The sequence below is a fragment of the Onychostruthus taczanowskii genome, unplaced genomic scaffold (genome assembly GCF_017590055.1).
Source record: "Onychostruthus taczanowskii isolate IOZ18803 unplaced genomic scaffold, ASM1759005v1 scaffold2, whole genome shotgun sequence".
Taxonomy (NCBI): domain Eukaryota; kingdom Metazoa; phylum Chordata; class Aves; order Passeriformes; family Passeridae; genus Onychostruthus; species Onychostruthus taczanowskii.
The window spans coordinates 22,237,852-22,265,622 of NW_024499239.1; the positions used below are offsets into that span (position 1 = coordinate 22,237,852).

The 27,771-nt window shown below is 41.6% G+C and overlaps 1 protein-coding gene across 2 annotated transcripts; it reads left to right on the top strand.

Annotated features, from left to right (window-relative positions):
* On the top strand, positions 1-24,250 carry NELFA (negative elongation factor complex member A). 2 transcript variants are annotated; one of them, XM_041402808.1, is made up of 12 exons: positions 1-312; positions 427-691; positions 7,707-7,878; positions 8,960-9,121; positions 10,039-10,128; positions 11,971-12,101; positions 12,275-12,344; positions 13,175-13,263; positions 14,418-14,529; positions 17,798-18,054; positions 19,076-19,175; positions 20,693-24,250. In XM_041402808.1, the coding sequence occupies exons 2-12, from the start codon at positions 440-442 to the stop codon at positions 20,875-20,877; spliced, it is 1,620 nt and encodes a 539-aa protein (XP_041258742.1). In that variant the 5' UTR covers positions 1-312; positions 427-439; the 3' UTR covers positions 20,878-24,250. The 2 variants fall into 2 exon arrangements, with proteins under 2 accessions (XP_041258742.1, XP_041258741.1); XM_041402807.1 differs by having other exon boundaries at positions 2-691.
* The last annotated feature ends 3,521 nt before the right edge of the window (positions 24,251-27,771 follow it).

Here is a 27,771-nt window from a genome sequence, read left to right on the forward strand (position 1 = left end):
GGCTGTGAGGGAAGCAGACGTGGTGCTCCGGAAAGCGCCGCGCCGGGGCCAACCCACGTCGGGCAGGAAGCCCTGCCTCCAGCCCTGCCGCGGCTCGGCGGCCCGCTCGCGGCTCTCCTCCCATTTCTGCCCAGGAGGAGTCAGGGCGGACTGTGAGGGACAATGAGTAGGGGCTGATAGAGGAGCTCCTCTACAGTGAAGCGCCGCCATCTTGCAGTACGGACGAAAAGGTGTGGCGGGCGCCATTTTGCACTTGGCCGAGAGATGAGAAGCGCCTTATTGCATTTCCCCTCCTGGGCGCCGCCATTTTAGGTTACGGCATAGCCTCCGCCTTCCCAAGAGCAATCTCATTGGGCGCCGCCATTTTGGCTTACGAACAAGACGGCGACCCGCAGGGGTCCTCACCCCCTCCCTTCCTCCCTTTAGGTGCCTTCATAAAATGCCCGTCGAGAATCCCCTCTTTTTTCGCTCCGCTCCCAAGATGGCGTCGATGCGGGAGAGCGACACCGGCCTGTGGCTGCACAACAAACTGGGCTCCACGGACGAGCTGTGGGCGCCGCCGAGCATCGCCTCGCTGCTCACGGCCTCGGTCATCGACAACATCCGTCTCTGTTTCCACGGCCTTTCCTCGGCCGTCAAGCTCAAGCTGCTCCTGGGGATGCTGCACCTGCCCCGCCGGGCGGTGGATGAGGTGAGAGCCGGGTGGGAGTCGCAGCGAAGCGGGGCGCGCGTGTGTGTGAGGGGGAGAGGTCGGAGATGGCGTGAGGGGAGAAAGGGGGGCAGTGCCAGCACCACCTCCCCCGCCCGCCTGCCCTTTTCTTTCCACACGGGGGCTGCGGGGAGGGGGGACCCCGCGCTGCCCGCGGGGCGAAGCCGAGCGGCCGCAGCCCCTCAGGCCAGGGGCGTGTGGTAGGGCTGGTCCCCACAGCCTTCCCCGCCTCTCCCTCGCAGCCTTCCTTGGACGGGCAGGAATAAGGGAAGAAGGTCTCCCGGCTCGTCCTCGGTGTGAGGAAAAGCGCCGAGATTCCCCGCGATAAGGGAGTGAGTGGAGTGGGAGCTTTGCTGCTGCTCCTCCTCTTCCTGCTCCTCGGGGATTCCCTGGTTGGCACTAGCCTTTTGAAAGCAGTTTGGACGTGAAACCCATTGTGTGGCCCACAGGGACTCATTGTAGGGCTGTGTTTTGGGTGCCTTTTAGGGAAGAGGGCTTTTCTGAGGCAGTGGTTGTGCGATGGTAGGGGAGAGGCAGGATTGTTTAGGGGCGCTCGTGTGTGTGTGTGTTCAGCTTCTCCGCTCCTTCCTTAGTGCTGGCAGCTGTGTAGGTGTCACAAGTCGAGCATCTCGGCTTTAGGGAGGACAGCAGCAAGTGCTGAAACTTTGGGAGTGGAAGATCTGGGGTCTGCACTGAGCAGTGCTTTTCCCCACCCTCCTAAAGTCAGGCCTTGATTGTGGAAAATTGCCGTGCTTTTTGTTTGCCCCTCTTTACCTTTCTGGGAACAGCTGGTGCTTTCCTCTGTTGTCCTACCCCAGCTAATAAACTGGCTGGCTCGAGTCTGAGCTGGCTCTGCAGGCTTTTTCACTTGGCCCTGGACCATACCTCATCTGCACCTGGCTTATTCTTACCGGTAGGCAGCTAGAGATGTTTGGGGCAATAGGAATGGCTGGAAATATTAGGTTTCTTCAGCCACACTGGAGGAATTCCTCTCCTACTTCCATTATTTAAAGTAGCATTTCCTGGTAACAATCCTGGAGGTGGTGTGGAGTTAGTTTTCACCTTCCTGTGTAGAGTATCCTCAGCTGTGCTTTCACCAGTCTTTCTTGGCTAAGACAGCTGCTTCTTAAGCCTAATATACATGTATACCAGGCAGGGTGTGGTATGTAACTTGGATTGTTGTATGCTCAACTTTTGTGCACTTCTAGGCTGAAAATGGGCAAGCATCACCTTTAAGAAATAATTTATTGTATGTCTTGCCATATGCCATTTCATGTTTGTCTTGCCATATGCATCTGTATGATTCTTCACTGTGTTACACTGGGGTCACTTAAAAAAAAAATCTAGTTCAGCATGTGTATGCTAATTTTTAAAACATGATATTCATGTTTAGTGCCTGTCCAGTGAACAAGCTGTCATCCGTGTGTGTGATAAATGTTCTGGACAAACAAAATAATCTGGGCCAGAAAGGGGGATGGGAGATCGTGTGAAATTGTGAGTTTGCAAAATTCTTGTGACCTTAGTGTGAAAATCCAAGTAGCCTGGAAGAAATTAGTATTGCAGTGTTTAGAAAAATCAGTTGTTTTAGATTGAAAAGAGCTTCAAAGAGCTTAAGGACCTTCATAAATAGCACTCCTGGCAACTCTTTGAGGGAGAAGCATTCAAACAAACTGAAATAATTTGTTGAAATGCTTCAAGTGTGTACACTGAGTGAATGTTTTAAACCAAACCCGAGGAAGAGCTGCCAGCAGCTTTCCTGGATCTGTGCTTGTGTTAGCTGTGCAGATAAACTGTGTGTAGAGAAAAGCCAGTCAGTGTGCCTTTGGCTGTGTACTTAAAGTGATCAGCTGTGTTCCAAATGTAAAGCTTTTGTTACTTCTGTAACAAAATGCTGTGGGATTTTTCAGTTTGGTAGAGTTCATGAATTCAATCAGCTTAATCTTTTATTGTAAACTGATGATGCTTGATTGAGATCTACCATTAGCATCTTTAATTATTTCAGGAACATGTGATTTGTTTTTCCTTAAACTGGGAGAAGGGCCTTATAAAAAAAGGTTAAAAATAGAAAAACTCCTGAGGCAGAAACCCTTTACATTGCTGTTAGGCCTACTATTATCATTACAGGCTTCCTTGTATAGATGGTAAAAATAGCTGATGTAACCAAACTGCTGACAGAAAGGGCTGTTGTCTTATCAGATGCTCATCATTTGTGGTTAGTTTGCTATGAGAGTTTTATTTGTGCAGATTTGTCACCTAACTTACTATCAAAAATTCCGTGTTTTAATTGGCATAGAGCCCTTTGCACACAATATCCAGCAAATAGGTGAACATGTGTGTGTGCAGAATGGCTGTGCACATCTCTGCAGCAGCCTTTGCTCGTGTGTCGGGGAGCGCTGGAAATGGTGCCTTCCTGCCAGGACAGGGAAGCTGGAGCTGCCTGGAAGTGAATTTCTCACTTGGAAATCACCCCCATGTCTGAAAATTATTAAACTTAACTATGAGAGTGCTTAATTATTCTCCTTGGAAAGTCATTTGTCTTTGCCGTGCCATGTGCCAGTCTGTATCGATCATTGTGAGAAGCACCGAGCTGGCATTTGGAAGCTTAATTGTATTGGAAAATGTATTACATCAGCTTTGTGAAGCTTTGGGAATCTCAGTAGCAGCTGCAGGATATGTTACACGTTGAAAGATACTCCCCTCTCTAGATAACAGTCAAGTGAGTTATTTTCTCTACAAAATAATTTTTTTCTGTTTTCTGTATAGTAGCTTTTTCATGAAAGCTTAGAATAACACAGAAACCATTTGGGAGCAGACATTTGAGTAAAAAGCAATGTGGGAATCAAGGAAACTGGTGCTAGTTGGTTTAGAAGGGATTTAATTGCTCCTGGTCCTTTCTAAATCTGTGTGAAAGCATCAGTCTAGACAAGTGAATCTTCAGTGAGCCCTCTTGAAGGCTTCACTTAAGTGGATTTATTCTCATATGTAATGTCTTTCAATTTTCCTAATGTTTTCATTCAACACTCCAAATACTATATAGATATAAGTGACTTAATTCTCATAATACTCTTGTGGGACAGCTAATAAAACTAATTTTTTATCATGCTGTGAACCTCATTACTGCATGTTTGTTCCTGCTGACTAATAAGAATAATTGGCTTTCATTTTCATTTTAAATTGTGTCTTGTAGGCAGTTATCAAAAATTCCTTTCCCACTGTAATTCTCTGGGAAGAGCTTGCAAACTCTTGGATCTTATGGCTTTTCATCTGCTAATTTTTTTCTAGATAATTGCACTTATTTGAAATGATGCCCAAAGCCAGCGTAGTGCTGACCAGAGTTTCAGTTGTGAATTCGGCAGAACTGTTATTTCTCTTTATTTTGCATATTATATTCTTGTTAACCTGATTCACAATGGCAAGTGCAAGCTTTCTTTTTATGCCAGTATTTATTTGTTCAGGGTTGACTGTGATGTTACAACCAAGTCTGGAACAAGGACTGTGCTTCTGTGCTCTCTGAACTGTCTTGAGAGGAGGATCCCTATCCCAGCAGGGACCTGCCTGTTTATTAGAGTAGAAATCAAAACTGTTTCTTTGTACTGGCTTGTGTGCACCAGGAGCCATCTCTGCAGGGAAGTGGGGATTGAGGAGTATGGCTGCAAAGGAGCAAGAGGGGACATGACACTTGCATTTCCCTCTGTAGTGAGGGCACACAGACCTTTCTGGCCTGCACTTAGAGTTCATAATTATTCTGTGATGTAAAATGGTATATTTTAATCCAATCATTCTCTTGGCCACTTCAGCTCTTTTTCATTATTAAAATGCAAACCACATACAATAGTGGTATTGACCCATCCTGGGTCTGTATGGTGTAAATATTGATACTGTGTTTTCAATCCAATGCTTTTAGTTTGATGAAAATATTCTATAATGATAATGCAGCTACCTATTAAATACCATTTTTTCCCATGGCCTCAGAAAGATTAAAGCTTCATTTGGTTTATTAGCCAACTGTTGATACAGTTGTCTGAAAGTATTGTCACACACATTAATTTAGGCAGAATACAAAGCAAATAAATGTGAAATATTTGCAAATAGTCATCTTGGAGTTGTCACCTTGTGTGTTACTTGTAACACTTCCCTTTAAATACCTTCCCACAGTCCTGTTTGTCCTTTGTGCACAGCCATTATTAATCTGCCTGTGTTCCCAGACACTTCCCATCCTGCCTGATCCCTGCTTGCTAGGTGTTTCTAGTTGTGGCCTATGCTTTTTCTGGTGTGCTAGCAAGCTGATAAAAATACTTAAGATTGTTAAGTTTTAGATGATAGACACTGGAACATGTTACATCACATCTTGACATTCATGCTTAGCAAGATGCTGCTTGGAGCTGATGGGAGTCTTAATGACCCAGTGTTGCAATCATAGGCAATTAAGAATTAGGGATTATGGCAGTGCCCTGTAAAGTAACAGGAAAACTGCATGTAGCATTCCCTGATGAGCTGCATTTCATGCATTCTCAAACCATAAATGTTTCTTTTCAGCTGCCAGTTGAACGGTGAGGTGGGAACATGTATTTAAATTGCCATTTGAAGACAAACCTGAGTCAAAACTTGAATCCAGGCTTGTTAAATGCAAAGGCATATTCAGGCAAGGTCTCTGGTTAGCTCCCAGCACTTGTTAGTGTGCTTTGCTTCCCTGTGTGTGATGGTGACTGTTATTTCACCGTGTTCTTTCTGTCATGAGGCCTTGTGATCATGTTATTTGCCCCATGCAAGGCAAACAAATTGTTTCTGGGCTCCTTTATTGAAGGAGCCAAAAGCTTGTTAAGCAGTGGGTTTTGGCATAAATAGGCTGCCTGAACTTTAAGCCTGAGAGCAGAAGGGATGCAACATGCCCAGACCAGAGTTCTACAGGAACATTCATAGTATAGGCATGTAGCTCTGTGAATTTTTGGTACAAATAGGAGTTTTGTGGAGTAGCTATGAAGGGTAAATTGTGAGGATGCAAGAGACAATTTTCCTCTGACTTCGCTTTGATGAAGGAAATGACATTCTGTACACTTACCTGCATTAGTGGTGTCCACAGAAAAGCATGTAAAAGCTATGAATTCATCAGCTCTTCTGATATGTTTCATGTGTTTTGAGTAAATCAGTACCTTGATTCCTTTAGGCTCGATAAAAGAACAAAAGACTTTGCTTTGATAGTGTTCACAGTCATCCTCATCCACTGTAGAAGTGACTTTTGCTAAGGAGTTTAGGGTTAGAATGGAGAGGTGCTGAGTGTGGGGAGGTTCTGGTGGGGTTCTGTTTACTGAGGAATAAATGAACAGTGGAGAACCAGCAAAGACTAGAACCTCACAAATGGATTCTTTCCACTGGGTAAGAGTTGGTTAAATTTGACAGCACGTTAAACAGTGTGTGCTCCTGGCTGTGTGCTCAGTTTAATCCAAAGCAAATCAGTGGCACTGCTAAGATGGGAACTGGCCCATGCAGTGTCTTCTTCCTGCTCCCCTCTTTGTGGTTCTGGTGTTTGTGTGACTGCAGTCAGTCACTCTAAGGAGCTGGTTGAGCTTACAGCTACAGAGGATGCTGATTTTGGGTCAGAGGGACTGATGCAGTTTGTTTCACAAGCACATAATGTGTGAGCCCTAAAACATGCACGGGGTAAAGGACACACTGGCTCTGGAGTGGACTTGTAAACCCTTCCAAAGTGAGAGGGCAATAACATTGTGCAGATGAAAGGACTTGAGAAATGTCAATGTTTGTTTGCCTCTGAGCTTTAAAAGTGGATGGGAGAGGAATGGGTAGCAGAAATTTAACTTTTATTTCTTTTATTTAGAGTTGTATGCGTAGAGTAAGTTTATTTTGTTAAACCTTTTCATAGAAGATTGCTTTAAATAAAGGGAAAGAAACAGCATGAAGGTGAAGATGAGTCTCTTGTTTTCCTGTGTTCAGAAACATGGTGACTGTAACTGAGCTATATGTGCCACAATGGGTGGTGAAAAAGCAAAATTAATCTATTTCCTTATACTTGGTTGTACATTCTTCAGTGCTAATGCAATGCAGATAGAGTGTGGTAAACTACTTTAAGTGATTTTACTGTCGTGTTCTGTGACTTGTTAGACACACAGAATATCTCAAACATCTTAGTTCACTGAAGCTAGTGCTGTCATGCTTACATGAAAATGTACTTAGAAAAAAAGAAAGTTCAGTCTTTGGGGATTTATACTTGTGAACGAAGTAAACCCCTGACTGTAGTCACCTTGATTTTCATGTCATAGTGCCAACAGATATGTTTGTCAGTAATTTAAAAAATACTGTTACAATGAAACTTAAAATTTATTTCATTTATTTTTTTGCATTTTTCAAAACAGAAAAATTGCTTTTTTTCTGACTGTAGAAACTTTGGGTAGATAGAAAATCTCGTTGCTTGTGGCATGTTAAGAGGGCTATGTTTACTTCCCATAAAATTATGTATTATGTCAAACAATACAGTATTGATTAGGTTATTTTGGCCTCAGCTTAAGTAATATTTTGAAGACAATTATGATGCAGATACAATCTGTGTAATTATGCTGTAGGCTGGCAAGGGGCACATCTTCATTTAGATGCCTGTTCTAAATAACTTGCATTGGATTTGCATATTCCCATCACTGAATAGAAGGGGTGGGTCCACAGGGAGTAATGTAAAACAGAAGGAGAGACAGTAATGTAAAAATTTGGCTGCTGCTTTTGAAAATGCCCAGTGCTAAACAAAGTTTTGAGCTGCCAAAAGCTCAAAACAAACTTGGGTTAGATTGGCTGAAAGCAGTTTAAAAAAATTGCCTTGGTTCATTCTTTGCTTTGTTCTAGAGTTAATGTATAACTGTGTGGAAACAGTCTCCCTCTTCCCTCCCCCAGTAGTAAAACATTGTGCATGTTTGTATCTGTTTAAAATAAATCCAACTATAACCTGTTTAAAACTGTTTCCAATTGGTTGATTTTCTTTTTCTTTTTTTGTTAGATGAAAGGGGCACTGACTGAAATTATCCAGCTCGCTACCTTGGATTCAGACCCCTGGGTCTTAATGGTAGCTGATATTTTAAAATCCTTTCCAGATACTGGCTCCCTTAACCTTGATCTTGAAGAACAGAATCCCAATGTTCAAGATATTTTAGGAGAGCTTAGAGAGAAAGGTAAGCCATTTCTGTTGGTGAAAATTGCAGGAATGTGGTGCCTTTTTTTGGGAATAACCTGTCATTTCACAGGCAGCCTTGCTGTCTTAAAGTAGAGATACAAGAACAAGCACTGTCTTGTCTCTGAGCTACCACAGTTCATGACCTGGAATGTTACTGGACTGGGAACTGTGGTATTTGAGGAATGGTAGCTTCTTCAATTATTTTTTCACATCTCATCAGAATTTAATGTCAGTTATTGCCCGGAGTGTGAAGGGCAGCACAAAAGTTGTGTGGATGCATAAATATCACAGGCTGTGCTGCAGCTTAGTCAGTAAAGGCTTTTTTCTGTGTTGCTCTGTCTCCCATTTGTGGTACCCAAGACAACAGCAAGTCTCTGTCTTGTGTGGAAGCACCACCACTGTCCTGGGCAGGGGCTGCCTCTGCTGGAAGTGTCTGGACAGCAGGTGATAGGTGCTGGAGGGAGGCTGATCTCAGGAAGAGTTGTGCTGCTGATGGCCCAGCAGCTGAAAATATGGGATCAGGCACTTGCACAGTTGCTGCTTCAGACAGTAAATGGTGGTGCAAAACTACTCCTACTCCAGTGGGTTTATTTTAGCACATTGTCTGGAAAAAGCCCTCGGGCATCCATGGACAGACACAATCTCAGGGCTGGAGATTGCAACAGAACAATAATTAAATGACTTGGAGGTGGAAATGCTTTGTTTTCTTTCTATAAACAAATGATCATTTGTCTATCCACATTTGTGATTTGGATTTTCTTTCAATAGTTTGCTTTTCATGTGTAATTTTTAAGGAACCTGAGAATTCAATTTTTTTTTCTTTTGACAACAGCAGCATATTTAAGATACCTATAATTTGACTAGGTATAATTAAAATGGAAGATTTTATGAAGCTAATGGGAAAAACATACTAATAAGTGGTTATATATTGTGTAATAATTGGAACTAAATTACTCCTGGCGTTTATACAAATAATCTAAAATGTAAAACTACCTGTACAGCCTAGTTGAAAAATGTTTTGTCATTAGCTGTCAAGGAGGTGCTAATACCCCTGTGTACTGTGTTAACTCTTTGTGCAGTAAGTGAATGTGAAACCTCAGCTATGTTGCCGTTGGAATGCCAATACTTAAACAAAAATGCCTTGACAACACTCGCTGGGCCACTTACTCCCCCAGTGAAACATTTCCAGCTGAAAAGAAAACCTAAAAGTGCCACTCTCAGAGCTGAACTCTTGCAGAAGTGTAAGTATAGTATTAATATTGTGTGCAAATTAAATGGTGAAGGGACAATTTATTTTCAGTATATTCAGTCTTATTCTCCAGAATTGTGATACACATTAAAATGTTCTGTTACAAGAGCTTTCCTGGATGAGGATGGACTGATGTGTGGAAGAGCAGGTGCAAGTCATTCCAGCCAGGATTGCATTAAAATGCTGCTATTGATTTAAATGCTGTTCACATTTCAAGGCATGCAAAGAGCTGTAGCTTCATAAAGCACAGATAGGTCCTCTCCTGGGTATCTGTAACAGCCAGTTGGGAACACCTCTGAGGATACCTTTGGTTAAAGCTCCTGAAGGAAAAGTAAAATGAGGACAGTTTTATTTTGCCATGTGCTTTTGGAGCAGAGAGCAAGGGCTGCTAATTAATGCTTTCTTTAACTCAGTGTGCCTGTATAGGGTGTAAAAACCAAGAGGGTTTTCTCTTAACAAAAGGCAACACATGTGTACATGTATGTATTGGTAGCTGGTTGAATTAAGTGATCTTAAAATAGTTTGCTGCAGCTCCTGTTCTGTTGCAGCAGCTTGCTGCTTTCTTGCATGTAACTTGGATTGGTCTGGTTAAATACAAAATTTGTAACTTTTCATAATGTGTCATATAACTTTTAAAATTATTTCAATTTCTACTGAGTAAATTGCCTTTTCTGGTAATTTATTTTAGCTTAGGCCACCTTGTCCATTGCATAGTCATACTGATTTCACATTTTCTCCAAATACTATGTTTACTTCACATAAATGACTTGTGTTCTAATTAAAATACAATCCCTTCTTTGTTGGTATTCCTATCTCTATGTATTACTTAATAACATTATATGTAAGAAGCATTGTGTTATATATTTTCAGCACAGGTTCTGTAATAACTAAAGGCATTTTTCCTTTTAGCAACAGAAACTGCGCAGCAGCTCAAGAAGACTGCAGGAGTGCCTTTCCATGCCAAAGGCAGGGGACTGGTCAAGAAGATAGATACAACAAGTATGGCTCACTTTCATCAGTTCTCAGAAAACCTGATAAAGTAGCCTTGATGAAGAATAGAATTGCCATCTGTTTTTCACAAAAGCTTAAATATTTTTTGAAGCAAAGGACTTCTCCCTTTCTGCCTCCCTCTCTCTTGATACTTAAATATTTCTGACATGTCTTGTCAGAAAGAACAACAGTGTGTGGGGTTTTTCAAATAGCAAGTATATCTGCCATGCTCCTAAAGTGTATGCAGCTAGATCATGCCTATAGACTTTGATAGGAATTTAATTTGCATCACTCCAGGAATAACTCCTGACTAAGCCATGTTGCTCCAAAAGAAAGCAGAGTGGATCACAGTAGTCTGCTGTGCTCTTTGAAATGCTCTGAACTAGACTGAAACTAGTTTGTATTTGTATAATTTTGTCTGGAGAAAGAAGAGGGGACGGTGTGCTCTCTCCAGCCAAGGCTGAGCAGTGAGTTCTGCATGCAAACCTGTAGAATGATCCTTCAGCTTTGTATTAATGCATTTCAGCTGTTTGCTGAAGTTCCTGAACTGCTTGAATCTTTCAAATAAGGTGTGAGAAGAGGGTTTAAAATTAGTTACATACTCTTAAGTCACTGCACAGGAATAACGTTCCTGGCCACCAGCGATGCTGAGGTGTGAACCTTTGAGTGATTTCTTAGTGTTGTGGCTGGAAGTACTATGAAGTACTTTGTGTCAATGCTGTTTAAGAAATGGCTTTGAGGGCTGAAGTTTGGCCTTGTGTTCAAGTACAAAATGCAAAAGGTCTAGTTGTAATTTGAACTAAAAATTTTCCATTATAGAAAAGGACTGTTAGTTCTTGGCATTCTGTGTTGCTTTTGAATTACTAAGCCAGTTCTTAGAACCTGGCCTTTAGAGCCAGTTGGCCTCTAGACAAGGAGTTGGGGACCTGCTGAGGTTTGCTCTGCTGAAAGGTACTCACATGGGTCAGAGCATTGTCCTATGGTGAAAACATTTTCAGTGTAACACTTAGAGGAATACAGAGTCTGTAAGCTCAAACTGAAGTTCTCTGTTCATCTTCTATTTACAGAGCATGATGAGATTGTCAGGAAGCTCAAAAACCTGACAGATCTGTATACGAATCCCATATCTTTTAATAGTTAAAAGATTGCTGTGTTTAGTGGTAGCATTAAGTGTGAAGTAGAGGGGCAGCATCATAGAGGTGGGAGGAAACAGATGCTTACAGGTGTAGCTGATGCTGCTGAGTACTGAGACAGCAGGTGTTCTGTTTGCTCTATAGACCCAGGCTGGTCCTCCTCTTGTGCAAACAGCAGCTCTAGATTTTCACACCCCTGTGTGAGGCAGTGACTTACCTTTGCAGCACATCATGAGCCCTTAGCCCTGCAGAAGCTGGGCTAAGATTTTTGGTTAAATACAGTTTTATCAAGTGATTTGATTGTGAAAATCAAAGAGCAACTTTGTCAATAATTGGATTCAAAAGATTTATGGCCTATACTGTTTTACATGTTCAGAGTTTATCTTTTTCAAGCAAGGGAAGCTTCTGTGTGTATAGGAAAGCAGACTGGTAGCAGTGCACCTGTTTGATTGCTTCATGTAGAATGGGGTTGCAGGCATTGGTCAGAGTTTGGCCCTTATTCCCTTTTTGAAAAGTAAAACCTAATCTGACCTTTGAGAGACATGTAGTGTTATAGCAAATTCCACATTATAATATTAATGTTTATTATAAACTTTTTAATTTAAAGGGCAAGTGGTATATGCATTAAGAAGGGGAAGAGCTGAAGAACTCATTACAGCATTTTCCATAACCAGTTAAACACATATTTCAGTCGTTGCTTTTTTTGCTCTTCCCTAAGCACCACTCAAAGGAATACCAAAACAAGCTCCCTTCAGGAGTACTTCAGCTCCCAGTGTTTTTAGTCCTTCTGGAAACAGAACTCCTATTCCTCCTTCAAGAACACCTTTGCGCAAAGAAAGGGGAGTAAAGGTAGGTGCACTCCTTGTTTTTCTGCTCAGGCCTCTTCTCTCACCTAAAGTGAATTTCTGCTGCTGCTTTGAATCAATATATTAAAGGAAAAAAAAAACTGAGGATGATATTTAGAGATAGACTTACATGCATTTAACAATGGTTATTAAGTTCTCTGTGGTCTTTCTTTTTAGCTTCTAGATATCTCTGAGCTGGATATGGTAGGTGCTGGCCGTGAAGCAAAGAGAAGAAGAAAGACATTAGGTTGGTACAGCATTCTATTACACAGGCTGTCAGTACACCTGCAGATAGGATCAAAATGTGTAGTACCATTTTGTGCTTAATTTGCTAAAGCTTAGCCTGAGCTAAACTTTAAAAAATTAAGGGATGTGATACCAAGCAGCCCAAATAGGTTTTAAAGGAGGATTTTCATTTGTTTCAGTGCTCTTACTCGTATTGCCTTGGCCTAGGTAATCTAATTCAGTCATGTGAAAGGATTGAGCTAATCAGTTGTGCTTTGGGCAGCCCATAGGTGTGTGTGAGTGGCTTCAGTGCTGGAATTTTTCTGAGTTATTTTCATCTGCTCACTTCTACTGGCTGTTTGGTCATGTAAATTAGATGAAAGTAATGTTGAAAAAATTTATAGCACTGTTCAAAATTTTGACTGAGAGATCTTAGCAAGTGAATAATATCTGATACACTGCTTTTAAGGCAAGTGACATGGTTGTGCCCTACTTAACCATATCAAGAAGATACACTATGCAGCATATTTGTCCTAAAACAATTTTTTTGGGTTTATTACAGAAACAGAATACTATCTCAGAAGAAAACCATAATTGCAATTAAAATGTTGCTTGGGCTTTCATGCTTTCTAGTATCAGATTACTCAGTTACTGTATCCTGTACATTATTGTTTGGTTCATTATTTGGTTCACTATAAAACTGTGTTTGGAGATTACTGTATCTATTTCAGCAAATACTCTTCAAGCATGTTTTAGTATACTTTGAGAAATGAATTTTTATATCTTTGTTTAAAAAGTATATTCAGTATTTCTGAAAAAATGTTTGGACTCACTTGTGTTTTTATGCAATAGATACAGAAGTTGTGGAAAAGCAAGCCAAAGAAGAAACAGTAGTAGAAAATGCTACCCCAGATTATGCTGCTGGCCTTGTATCTACACAGGTAAAACCAAAGCAAAATCAGTTAAACAAAAACCAACCAGTCAAAAAAAAAAAAGGAAAAATAGTCTTGACATGTGCTATTCTAAACCACTCAAACACTGTAATGGTATTTTACTCACTTGTTGAAACATGTCTCTTTATGTAAAAATTTTTACATAATTTTTTTAAAATTCCATTATATTTTCACCAAAGAAAAAGCAAACCTATTGCTAGAAGTTGCTCAGTCAGGAAGAAGAAGAACCTGTCATGTGTAGGCCTTTTTCCTCCTATTTCAGATACAGCATGTTAGAAGCTATGGTGCAGCTTTGTGTCCTCAGTCAGGATGTAGGTTCTACGAGAATGTTGTGTCCTGCCCTTGCTTTTGAGTGAGAAACTGTCTGTTGGGCATGTGTAACAAGCCAAGGCCAACATACAGGCAGATTGTGGTAAGCCAGTCAGGAGTGAAGGTCATTACTTCTCTTGTGCAGAGTGCTAAGAGAATCTTTGTTGTAGCAAGTTCCACATTTTACAGAATGTCCATGTTTTATGTAGTAGGGCTGCCGTAAATGATTCGTGTTAGACTTCCTCCCCCCAAAACTTCTTTCCTCTCTCACCCCCTTATGTTCAAAGGCTGGATCAGGCAGTGAAATCATCAACCATGCTGCTGTTTGTACACTGTGTATGCAGTATCATGTACAATTAAGTACAAAATGAGCCTTTTTCTGTAGCCTCATCATGCTGGACAGCATCAGTCATGTTGGTGTTGGCTGCCTGTTTCAGTGGGAATGGCGTTTTTGCCTGTGCTGTTACTGCTGCCTTCTGCTTGCCTATGCCCCAGAGGCCTTTGTGTTCTCCTGGGTGATAGCCTAGTAGGCCTTATGCCCATGGATGAACGTGGTTCTGCTTGCTAGTGGTGAAGAGCATGTTTCCTCTGGCAGATCACTTAGTCCTAGAGTGCACTTCTTCATAAAGTGCCATCTGCACAAATTTCTAAAGTTTGAAGTAGAAAGTCAGTGTTGAACAGGTTGTTAGGTAGGACTCCTAACAGAGGAGTTTGCAGTTAAGTTCCCAAAAGGAATATCTTAGTAAAACTAATGTTGAAGTTGTATTTGAAATGCAGAAGCAGCCCATGAATACTTGCAGTGTGGCTTTAATACTTTCTTTTCTGTCCTGTAGAAACTTGGCTCGTTGAACAATGAGCCTGCACTACCTTCTACAAGTTATTTACCTGCTACCCCCAGTGTGGTGCCGTCTTCCTCCTATATCCCCAGCTCTGAAACACAGCCAGGTAACAGACACTTCTTTGCTCTTGGGATTTGATAACTGTAACTCTGTACAGTTTTACTGTCTGGCTGCTCTTTTATTTACAAACCTGCTGTCCCTCAACTTCAGAGAAACTCCACCTTAGCAATATAAAATCCATTGCAAAACTCTAGCCTTTGAGTTTGGGGAATCCAGACATATCATTTAACCTAAGTAAAGAAAATAATTGTTGGCCCTAAATTTTTAGGGTGACTGCTAGGTAAGTCAAGTAAGTGAAACAATTTCCTGATTTTTTTTTTCTTACACAGTAACAGAAAAATCCAGCCTTTGTAATCCCCAAAGAGTAATCAATATAAGTCTAAAGTATATATTCCACGCACACACATACTAGCACATACAAAACAGTTGCTTTCAGAAATCAGTTTTTATTTCTAGAGGCAAGTGCATATTACCTTTCACACAATTTGGGATTAAGCCATCCATTTTTCTTCTACCTTTGTATAACAAAGATAATAGCTGATTTACTGATTATTTTGAAAAGTGCTGTTATTTTCAATTCTAGAAAATTGCCAATAGTAAAAAATAGTTTGTACAAGTCCATTTTTCCTACAGTTTTATTTTAACCAGCTTGATTTTATTTTTCCTTCCCTGCTGTGTGTAAAGTCTTTAAAGGAATGCATCAGTTTGTGCTAACAGATGTGCATGGCTGGGATTCGTTGCCAGATCGGCCCGTTAACAGAGAACCAACATTTCAGTTTGATATATTATTTTTACTTGGGAGCTGTGGCATTTTGGGCACTACAGAAAACTGCATAGATGCAAGACCCAGTCATTTCATTTGGCCTCAAAACAGTTCAGAATCTCTCTGAAGGTCTATGCACATCTTTCTGTGGCAGAAAATTGGCATCTCCAGAAGGAATGCAGCCAAGAACACAGCAGTGTGTCAGCAGCTGTAGTACTATTTTCCAGAGTGTTGGCATTGTGTTCAGCAACAGGAAAAGTCTAGTTTAAAATTCTCTATTCTGTGCTCTTTCCTTTAGGAGTATTAAGCTTTTCTTAGGGACCAGGAACATAAAACTGTTTTCTTGATATAAGATGCACACAGAAGATCCACAGATTTGGCTTCATATAATCTGAAGTTGCATAATTAAGACATTACTTTAATAACAAAGATAATAGCTGATTTACTATTTTGAAAAGTGCTGTTATTTTCAATTCTAGAAAATTGCCAATAGTAAAAAATAGTTTGTACAAGTCCATTTTTCCTACAGTTTTATTTTAACCAGCTTGATTTTATTTTTCCTTCCCTGCTGTGTGTAAAGTCTTTAAAGGAATGCATCAGTTTGTGCTAACAGATGTGCATGGCTGGGATTCGTTGCCAGATCGGCCCGTTAACAGAGAACCAACATTTCAGTTTGATATATTATTTTTACTTGGGAGCTGTGGCATTTTGGGCACTACAGAAAACTGCATAGATGCAAGACCCAGTCATTTCATTTGGCCTCAAAACAGTTCAGAATCTCTCTGAAGGTCTATGCACATCTTTCTGTGGCAGAAAATTGGCATCTCCAGAAGGAATGCAGCCAAGAACACAGCAGTGTGTCAGCAGCTGTAGTACTATTTTCCAGAGTGTTGGCATTGTGTTCAGCAACAGGAAAAGTCTAGTTTAAAATTCTCTATTCTGTGCTCTTTCCTTTAGGAGTATTAAGCTTTTCTTAGGGACCAGGAACATAAAACTGTTTTCTTGATATAAGATGCACACAGAAGATCCACAGATTTGGCTTCATATAATCTGAAGTTGCATAATTAAGACATTACTTTATGAAGGTCAGTTATTCTGACAAGAGACAAAGCCAATAATGGAACAAGAATAAGGAATAACTCATAGTTGCAAATGTTTATCCTCTCAATTGTTCCACATCTACTGAAAAATAGCAGTATTGCTAAAACCATTGCCATGGCTGTGCCAAGGTGGAGAACCATACAAGTGTCATTTCCTAAAATCTTCTCTCAATGGCATCAGTGTAGCTGTGATCTCTATCTGCCTGTAGTCTTCTGTGAACACAGGGTAAACAGGTCAGCTTACAGCTCATGAGGTTTGTGAAGGCTGCTTGAGCTGCAAAAGAACGTAGTTAGAGTGTCCACTGGGTAATTACCACTGGCTGGACAGATGGTAGCTTGTATGGTCAAGCTGCTGTGATTTTGTGAGTTTCCTCCAACTGTAGCCAGCTTTGGAATAGTATAACTTCCTCATTGCAGGTGAATGGATCAGCTTTGAGAAAGAACAGTTAAGCCTTGTGGGGTTTTAACTTCTAGCAGTTAGTGTTTAAATAACGAGTGACTTGTGAAGACTGTGTTTAATTATGACATCTGTTAAAATATATTTGTATTTTCAGTATCTTAATGGCACTTCCTTTGAAAGGTGTCTTGTGCCAAGGTGGAGAACCGTACAAGTCTCATTTCCTAAAATCATCTCTCAATGGCATCAGTGTAGCTGTGATCTGTATCTGCCTGTAGTCTTCTGTGAACACAGGGTAAACAGGTCAGCTTACAGCTCATGAGGTTTGTGAAGGCTGCTTGAGCTGCAAAAGAACGTAGTTAGAGTGTCCACTGGGTAATTACCACTGGCTGGACAGATGGTAGCTTGTATGGTCAAGCTGCTGTGATTTTGTGAGTTTCCTCCAACTGTAGCCAGCTTTGGAATAGTATAACTTCCTCATTGCAGGTGAATGGATCAGCTTTGAGAAAGAACAGTTAAGCCTCGTGGGGTTTTAACTTCTAGCAGTTAGTATTTAAATAACGAGTGACTTGTGAAGGCTGTGTTTAATTATGACATCTGTTGAAATATATTTGTATTTTCAGTATCTTAATGGCACTTCCTTTGAAAGCTGTCGCTACATTAGGTAAAAACTGATGAAATAATTTTTTACTTTTTGTAATAGTACAGCAACAATCCTGATAGTATCAGAGTACAGCTGTTAGAGCTATATAAACTGAAAAGTAAGTATTGAAGTTCCAGTTTAATAAATCGGATATTGATTAAACATCAAATTTGATGCTAAATATAGTGTATCCATATGGAACAGCTAGTTACTCTGTCTAATGATTTCTAAAGATAATTGAGTGGAAAGAGCATTAGCTCTTAGCTTTTTCATATGGATATTAGATGGCATATTGAATTGTGGTGCTAAAATGGAATCATCAGAGATTTTAGCTTTCTTTGAAGGTCACTGGTGATGCTAATCCCTATTTGTGGATAATAATGTTTTAACTATCCTGACTGGTTTTTGCAGCTGGCTCTGCACGAGAGGCCTTGCAGACCAACAGACAGACAGAAGAGCCTGCAGCTCCAAATGCTACTACAACTCTTCCTGCACAGTTCAAACAAAGAACACCCATGTACAACAGCAACTCTAATCCCCCTGCAGCTACACCTACCTCACCCCTAACACCCACCACACCTCCTGCCATCTCCCCTGCGGCACAGGCACCACAAGTGGCCCCCCAAACTCAGCAACAGCCACCACCCAAGAAAAGCCTCTCTCTCACAGTAAGTAAAAACAGATTCCTTTTGACTGATGGTTTTGATGTGGATTGGATCTCATTTATATGTTGGCATTTCTTGGCCTTTGGATTATGGAGTGGTTGAGGCTGCTTTTTTTGTAACCAAAGATTACATAAATACTTTGTGGCTTAGCACTGCTGTCTTAATGTTACTCACAACATTTTTAGTTGTGCAGTGTTAATGTTGAGGTGAGATGTCATTACTTAATGCTGTTTGTTATGTAAAATAATGTATTGCTCATTATAAAGAATTTTGGGAGAAAGGTATATTTCCAGCAGAAATTGCCCAGCCAATTGCACATAATATAAATTGTTTAAAATTGTCCTGATGTAGCTGTAGTAGGAGAAAATACATAAATAGATTATTTTAAGGTAAAAGATTTTATTTCTGATCCACCTCATCCCCCCATTACACATTTTTCAAAGCCTGAGAGTGGGGATATATCTTGAAGCTTCCTGTTCCTGGTGCATATATACCTGGTTTGGTATGTATTATGTACATGCTTGGAGTTCAGTTCAAGGTGCAAATGATCAGAAGACTTTGCTAAGCACATCTGTAAGCCTGGCTAGCAAGATCTGAACTTTAGCAAGGGTGACTTCTTCTCTTCAGTACCTCTACTGCATTTATTAAAGGAAATGAAATCCTCTGAAATTATTGTAAGCCTGGGTTTGTTAGATTGTAGAGAAAGCATTGGATTATTTTCCTTTTTCCCTAAAAAGGGCACACAATGGATAATAAGCATTAAGCCCATTAAGCCTCTCACATGTTTCTGTAACTATTTGAAGGTGGGATGCATTTTTCAATGTCCAGAGTTCAATTGTCACTGCTGTGCATGTTAGGTAACTGTTGCAGAGGGAAGCCTTAGGTTAGGATGCCTTTTTTGTTAACTTTTTGTAGGTCCTACAAACTTTCACCTTTTGCTTTTATGCACATCTGTGGATATTAATGTGCTCTCTCTTGGCAGAGTTTTTCTCAACTGAATTGACATTTGTTGTGTTTGTTACAGAGGGAGCAAATGTATGCTGCACAGGAAATGTTCAAGACTGCAAACAAAGTTACAAGGCCAGAAAAGGCTCTTATACTTGGATTCATGGCAGGATCCAGAGGCATGTATTGATATTAATTTAACTTGCTTCTGAACACACAAATCTGAAATACAGCCCAGCATTTTTAAATGTGCATATGAGTGTGCTTCAGCTTTGTCTGTATGTGTTGGACTCTGCTTTACACTGGACTCTACATACTTTGATGAATTATAGTTCTAACTACCTGGAAATGGGTCTTTAGGGTCCATTTCCACTAAGTCAATTGGTCTGTCAGAAAAGCTGCTGACCACAATATAACTGAGCTCACTGTAGAATCAGGGCTTAGGGTTGAAGAGAAACAAGGCAGCTGGTAAGCTGTGAACAAAGTGGTTGGGTGCTACTGCTCTTCCTAGAGGACCAGTGAATGTAAATTCTTTTGTGGCCAGTTGATGTACCAGTTGGCTAGTACAGAACCTCTTTGCTAATTCCTTGCTTTAGAATCTGGCAACTGTTATCTCAGAGACTTTAGATAACAACTGGTGCTGTGAATCACAGGGAGATAAGCTGTCTCATAGCTGGATCCTTTTATATATTGGCCTTGATAGACCAAAGCTGTTTTACCTAGAAGATTATTGGATGTAAGATGAGAAGGGGCTTAAAGAGTCCTTAAGTGAACTCCAGCATCTGCACTAGCTCTGGTTTGTAATTTGGTATTTGGGGGCTCTTACACCAGAGTCCTGCAGCCTAAGTGTGGCTCATGCATTTGAAGTAATGCAATACACTGGTGAGAATGACCAGAGCAGAGTTACTGTGGTGATCCCTGAGCTTTAAGTTTGGTGCATTTTGCACTAATGATGGTGTTTTCAGTACTCAGTGCTACTTCAAATTGTACAGCTACTAGGAGGCTGTACTTTAATACCTACACAGACAGCTTTTTCTAACATAAGGTAAAATATTATTTTGGAAGTGTGTGTGATATAGGTTCACATATACATATATAGTGAAGTAAATATTAATATGAATTCCTTTAGTAATAATGTCAGCACCTTCTGAAGGTTGGATAAATAACTGCCAGCTGATATTCTTGAACATCGTTCCAGGATCTTGAAGTGTAACATTTAAACTTCTACTGGCATGGACCTGAGTCGGGGACAAGCAGTTTCAGTGAAGTTTTTTGGGCTTCCTTAATGGCTAAAAATTCTTGAGGCATTTAACTACAAAAAGTCTCCCAAATAAAGTAACTCTGGTAGTTCAAGTTTACCAACTCCATTTAAATATAATAATTTCTTCTGACTCTTGAGGTAGAGAAAAATGACACTGGCAGGCTTTACTCCCTCTTTTATTGTTCTTCCAGTTATGTTAGCCTTGAGCTTTGTCTTTTGGGGTCTGATTTTGTTATTTTTAAAACTTGGTCTCAGGAGTATGGAGGGAGGAAAATCTTTGTCTGTGGTTTGCTCAGCTTTGGGTTTGAGAGTTGTTGTTTGTGTTTCATGGTTTTGGGGTTTTTTTTAAGCATAAGAACCCCATATCTTGTCTAATATACTGCTGTATATACTAATGTACTGTTGAAATAACTGTTTCTCTCCTTGTTTCTGCAGAGAATCCTTGCCAAGAGCAAGGTGACATCATCCAAATTAAACTTAGTGAACATACAGAAGATTTACCAAAGGCAGATGGCACGGGCAGCACCACTATGTTGGTTGACACAGTCTTTGAAATGAACTATGCTACTGGTGAATGGACCAGATTCAAGAAGTACAAACCTATAACTAATGTTTCCTAAGAGATGCAGCAGCAGCAGATTGGACCAAATCAAGTTTAGAGTCAACCAGCTCATAGAGTATGTCAACTGTACAAAATGGCATTCATGTGTACATTTCTTATTACCCTCCAGAGTAGAAGCTGTGCTCTTCAACCAAACCGAGCTCAGTGAACACAGAAGTGTTTGATGGTGTCAAACTCACTTAATTTTTTTTTTATTAATCTTGGGAGAGGGAAAGATGATCTTGGGGGAGGGGGGGAGACATTGTTGGTGTGTTTTTTGTTCAGGATTCTGAAAAAGGAGATCACAGCTGAAAGGTTACAGATGGGAGCAGTTTACTGCTAAGTACCAGAAGAGAAGACTACTGCACACGGTTTACTGTTAACTGAGGGCACAGATCTTTATTATAAAAACATTTTCTTTGGCAACATAAGTTCTGTCATAAGAATGGATGTTTGAAGAACCACAGGTCGGTACTTGATGATTTTGTATTTCAGCTGCAGTATAACCATTGCAGATGGTAGATGTCCGTGTCTAAAGGTACCCATTGGATGTTTAGCTTATTTATGCTTGGGTCATAGGATGAAATTGAGCAGCTTTGTTTTAGCAGTGGGAACGAAGTGACACGGACCCCCTTATGCATCCAAAGGAGATCATTTTATTGTAGAAATCAGCCCCTTTTTATATCTTTTAATCTCAACCTGACATAACTGAAACCAAAAAGAACAGAAAGAAGGCACCCATTGGCTGGCTCAGCTGCAGTGCTGCTGTCCACGTGTCCTATCATCCAGTCAACTTCCTGCTCGTACACTGTCCTCGTTTCTCCAGCCAATCATACTCTCACTTCCAGCTGACCCTCAGTGACTCTCTCCTCACTCCTGTCTGCCTCTCACCCCTCAGCTGATTTCCACCCCTCCAGCCTGCAGCTGTGCCTTTCCCATGGGGCCTTCTGGGGAGCATAAGCCTTAACCATTTTAATAATCATTATCCCATGTCCTACATCTCCCCCCTCTTTTTTATTAAGCAATGAAGACCTACTAGGAAAAACCTAAGCAATTCCTAAGACATTAGTAACAGTGACAATAATAATAACTATTACAACTTTTCAAAAACTGTAACTGAGGCTTCTCTGCTGTGAGTAGTAACACTTAACCAGGAACGTAATTCAATTTTGAATGAAATTAACAAGGTGAAGCTTACAACTGCCTATATGCTTTGCTATCACCCAGGGTCTGCCAAGGAGCCTTCTTTTCACACTGAGGACTTGGAAGGCCTTTCCTGGACAAGGCTTCCATGTTTACCTCAAAGGAATGTGGTCAAGCTTTTGCAAAGCTAAATCAGTGAGTCATTTTTTTGTACAGAAACACCTGGCTTTGATAGCATACTTTTCCTTGCCAGTCAAGGCCATAGCTTGGCCAGAGCTAAGACCTAGGCTGGGAAGGCTTTCCTATCATATCCTTAAAAGAAATCTTCAGTAATAACACACAGAACAATCGGCTTTGTCATAAATAACTTGTAAATAACTATAACTATGTACATGTATAAACAACTCCTTTGAAAGAACCATTTCTCTTTTTGTCACAAACAAACCAATTCAAAACTATCAAAGGAAACATCTCTTTGTTTCAGTGAAACCTACAGCCTCCAGGCAGGTTTGCTCCTCTGAGGAGGCAAGGCAGAGGTGCAAGGTCCTGGAGGCTAGCAGCAGCAATGCTGGGGCTCGCTGTAAAGGTGGCATGGCAGTGCCCCTGTCAGGGCAGCCACCTGCTCACTGCTGGTGGCCCTGTGCCCCAGAAGAGTGCAGCCTGGACCATTGGCTGCTTCTGCTGCCGTGCCCTGACTGCCGCTTCTGGGTGGATGTATGAGACAAGTGTTGTGGTGACAGCCACTGGGCTGGCCATGCTGTTGTTGCTGGGCCACGCTTCGTGAATGGCGTTGCTGTACTTGACAGGCTGGCAATCCCTGGTGTGCCTGTGGCTGGCCCTAGGCCACCTGCAGCAAGGTGAGCAGTGTCAATGCGGCCGCCAGGCCTGCCCTGACCCCCACCCGGCCAGGACCCCCTGCACATGTGTCCAAAACCTGGAAGTGCGCAGCTCAAGCCCCTGCCAGAGAGTTAGCATTATGAGCAGTAGTTCCCACATTTTGGTGTGCTCTAACCGTATCTGCTACATCACAAGTACATGGTTATGAACAGCAAGCAGTGCTTTTCTGGTCTTTGTTCACATTTGTAAATGCGAGCTGCTGCAGCAGTGTGACTCTGGCCTCATTATTGCTGACTTGCCAGGAGAGCGTGGCATGCAGTCTGTCCAGGAACTGCACAAGTTACTCTGCTGGACCCTGTAAAATCTTAGCAAAAGACATTAGAATTGATACCTATCCCTGGGAGTCGCTGCAGGGCTAGGTGAGTGATGGTATCACATAAATCATGTGGGTAGCCTGCACTGCAGGGAGTGCAAAGGGGCCCTCTCCAGTCAGCTGCGCAATGGCAACTGGTGCATTTCTGTCCTGCAGCGCTTCTGCTGGGCTGTACACAGCTCTCAGTAATCAGTTAGCCAGACTGCAAACTGCATCACTGTTAGAATAATTTTCCTTGTGCTTTTTCAGTCGTGGGGTGTGAGGATGTACACAGTACTGAGAGACTCGAGGTAGCTTAGGGCGCGATGGGAGGATACGCTCTGTTCTTTCACTAGCACCCTCAGGTCTTCACAGTGTAGCTCTCGGTCCGCTGTGTTTTGTTTTGGTGCATGTATTACTGGGCAGGCCGAAATGACCGCCAAGTTGCCCTCCTTCATGGTGGCTTCCCAGCAAGGTTGCCAACGCTGGACTACTGCATCGCCCTCTTGGGCAGGAAGTGAGTCTGCCACCCGCTCGTGATGTGGGAATTCTGCGCCAAAAGGGCCAGCCACGCAGGGATTTTATCAGGGTAAGGCAGTTCCATGGGGCTTGGGTTGGTCTCGGGATAAAGGAATTCAGCGGGGTTTGGGCCCATCTTGGAGTCGTGTATGGTTTGGTGGCGCTGAGGGTTTGGGGGAATTAACTTCTGAAGTCGTGTAATGGCCGACATTTGCATGGCTTCCTTTAAAGGCTGCCACGACTGGCCCCCGTGTAGAGAGGTGCCCGCAAGCTTCGGCATTGCCGTCCCTGGTGGTATCAAAAAGTCTCTGCCCTATTGCTTGCCAGGTTTCTGATCAAAGGGGCCCACTAAAGGGAAACTCTTTAACTTGATCTGACATCCAGTCCAGCAGGGTGCTTGGTTTCACATCAGCCATATTAATAGATTGCTGATGTAGGAGCCACCTGAACTCCTGCTTTGTTTCCCTGATGTTCCACCTCCCCTACTTTCTCCCACTGGTGAGAGGGAGAAAGTATGGGAGGTGCACACACTTTAAATGCCCAAGTTGCTTCCTGAACTCTCTGGATCCTGCCCCCCTCATATTCCACCTGCCATACTTTCTCCCACTGGTCTCCCCATCCTTCCGGCGAGGTGCACACACTTTAAATGCCCAAGTTCCTTCCTGAACTCTCTGGATCCTGCCTGGCCGGTTCCTTGACCTAGTGGGAGCTGGTACCAGAGCGGACTGCGCACCCTGAGCCACCTTTATAGGTCCCTGTTAGGGCCAGCCAGCAGTGGGGAGCAAAGCAACACGGACCTCCTTATGCATCCGAAAGAGATGGCTTTATTGTAAAAACTGGTCCCCTTTGTACCTTTAATCTCAACCTGACATAACTGAACCACACTGAGACCTAACAGAGCAGAAAGAAGGCGCCCATTGGCTGGCTCAGCTGCCATGCTGCTGTCCGTGTGTCCTACCATGCAATCAGCTTCCTGCTCTTACACTGCGTGTTTCTCCAGCCAATCACACTCTCACTCCCAGCTGTCACTCGATGACTCCTCACTCCTGACTGCCTCCCACCCCTCCGGCCTGCGGCTGTGCCTTTCCCGTGGGGCCTTCTGGGAGCATAGGCCTTAACCACTTTAATTACGCCATATCCTACATCTTGTTAACTCTCCATATTGTCAATGTACACGCCCAGCATGAGTTAATCTTTATTTGGTGTTATTTGGGATAGACAGAAACTGAGTATCATAACTTTCTGAAGGAAAAAAGCCATCAAAATGATAAAAGTAACTGTGGCTTGGCGCTGCCTGGACATAGGCAGTGATAGTTTCTTGCCGTAGGAGTCTTGGGGCAGAAGTTGATCTATGGCTCTTGCATAACTAACCCTTTGCACAGCATAACTTACCTGGAGGAAGGGAAACAACTGCATCTCAAAAGCAATTGGAGCTTAATTTAAAAATGGCCCCAGAAATGGTTGAGACACATCTGAGTAGAAGTAGTTTTGTTGTCTTGAGGCACTAATGTATGTTTGGTTGAGTAGTCAAAAGCTGCTTGATTGTATACCCTGACCCAAAAAATTTTAAATGACTGTTCTTACCAGTGTAGTTTTATCAGTTTAATTGCTAATGTGATCACAAAATCATACTGGCATATAAATATGCCTTGTACTTGTCCCTTGCTAGTAGAAGCACATTTTTATCTTTACAACTGTGTCCATACCACTGGTGTAATCTGGCTTTAATGCTACAAGCAAAGCTGGCAGTTACTGAGAGGATTTATGTACATTAGTCAGGATTCCTTCTTGGGACACTTAGCTTCATCATTTGAAGGAGTCTTGAATTCAGTGTCTGGTTTCTGCCAGTACTTGTGTGTGGAGCTGTGCTTGGCTGGGAATGCTGCTTAGAAGGAAGAAATACAAAGATGAGTAGCAGAGTGGTGATGTGTTGAGGAGGTACCTTGGGCTGACTTAAAGATTCATGTTGAAGTGGAACTTTTAGGACTAAATGAGGCTATTTTTTTTTTTTTGTTCCTCTTTTCTGAAAAAAAGCAGACCAAATCCCATAGTACACTTGTATACTAATAAAGACATTTAGATGTTTAATTAGAATCTTTTTTTTTATTGGGGAATTTTGTATTGCATTTTAATCTTTGTTTTTCAATCAAACTACCCAACAGGACAGGGTAACTATAAATAACATTTTAAAAGATGCCCTGTATTCTGCAGTGTTTTAAGATGTGACCAAAAGTGTAGATTTCTTAACTTTATTTAAGCAAATACACAGAATGTTCTAGCTCCTGTTACAGGCAGGGTATTTGATGGTAACTGCTGCTGTTACAGAGTGTTGTGCATGTTGTAGTGTGAAAGTTGCTCACATGTAATTGTCACATCGGGGCTGTCCTCCCCAGAATTACCCATTTCAGAAACAACGTAGATTGCAATTTTGATTCCAACTTTTATTTTTTAAACAGCTTGACAAGTGAGGGTGAGTAGTGAGCTTTAGTTTTTAGGAGTTTACTAGAATGTGTTATGGTTATAACTTATTTGGTTTTAGAGTGTTACACAGTGAGGGCTAATGATAGGATACGAAAGTATTCATCTTTTAGAAGAAAGGTTTAAAGAAAAGTGACATTCCTTTTGTTGTCTGCATTCAAATTTTGAAGTTTCCTTGTGATGACCAGTTTTCTGCACGTGTGTAATTCTGTCTTAACTGTTCCTGCTTGCTAGATGAGCTGCAAATATCAGCTACAGTTGTTAAGAATGAGCATTTAGAAAACTGGCTGGCTTGAGGGGCACGTACTGTCATTGTAAACTGTTCATGCAAGACCTGTGCTGTTCAGTCGTGGTCAGGAGCTGCTTGTGGTGGCTCTTTTGGCTTACTTGAGATTAATGGTGGTCCCTCACTAAACTCTCTGGGGCCACAGAAGCCTGCATTTCAGACCTGTGCTTTGGGTGGAGATAGCTGTCTCTCTGCTCTCCAAGAAGCCCTTCTAGAATGCAGTGGAGTCCTTTGAGTGCAGTAGTGTGCAGGAAGCTTAACCATGCTGCTGTTTATAATTGCTGCATAATGCAGTTGGTCTCCAGGCCTGTTTGTCTAAAGTCAGTCATAGGCAATAAATGGAAATTTTAAGTAGAACTATAGTATATTTTTAGTTCTGTGAACTCATTAGGATGAGACAATGTAACAATGCAAAATTATTTTTTTTAAGTCACTCTATGACCTTCAATACCAGAGGATTACTTCAACTTGATCTGTCAATCTATAAAGTGTTTAAATGCCTAAAGAAGGGAAAGTTTCTTGAACATTGTTAAAATGATACAGTGAGAAGTAAAACTACATGGAGTTCTTTGGTTCAGTGAATTAAGTCATCAAATCTGTGTTCTGGAATAGGAATAATGCCAGACAAATCAGAAAGGGAAACTTCAATATTGAAATTCCAATATATTGGAATTGTTACATACAGAACAAAATCTGGCCTTGGAACGTGACATTTTTTGTCTTGAATACTCAGTCACTTGGATGTGAAGTTATTCAGTGAGGCCCAGTGTGTGCTGTCAGGTAAAGGTGTAAGGTTAAACAAAAGCATTTCATTACTCTAGAATGACTTGCAGATTTACTGTGTTGACCAGAGAAGTAATTCAGAGTTTTCTTAAAGCTTGCTTTTTTCCTTTCCTTATGCCTTTATCCAAGCATGAAGTTTTAGGAAGTAGCAAGCCCAAACTTAAGAGTTTTGGGCTTGAGCTGCACCTCATCAAGGGGGATGTCCCAGCCTCTCTTGCCCTTGCTTGTAGAGAAGCTCCTGTCTGTGCAAGCCTAGGCATGATATGAATTAGGTTCTTTGAGTGTGAAATACTGCAGAAAGAAGCAGTGAAAGTGGCTTGTGATTTCCCTGTTCCTGTCCAGACTTTGTTTTCAGGGGAGAAAGAGCTCATTCATCTTACCCAGGGTTCTTCAACAATTTGTCCTATAGTGAAGTGCTAGGTTTCTGAAGGCTGCATTTTCTTTCATGTGTGCTGTGAGGACCAGAAAGAGTGAAATGAGTGTAACAAAGAAAGGGAGCCCAAGAAGGATGCTGA

Excerpts from the sequence above, each read along its gene's own strand:
- NELFA (XM_041402808.1), top strand. The coding sequence starts at position 440 with ATGCCCGTCGAGAATCCCCTCTTTTTTCGCTCCGCTCCCAAGATGGCG. Across the intron at positions 12,102-12,274 it reads GCAAAGAAAGGGGAGTAAAG|CTTCTAGATATCTCTGAGCT; the intron begins GTAGGTGCACTC and ends CTTTCTTTTTAG. Across the intron at positions 12,345-13,174 it reads GAGAAGAAGAAAGACATTAG|ATACAGAAGTTGTGGAAAAG; the intron begins GTTGGTACAGCA and ends TTTATGCAATAG.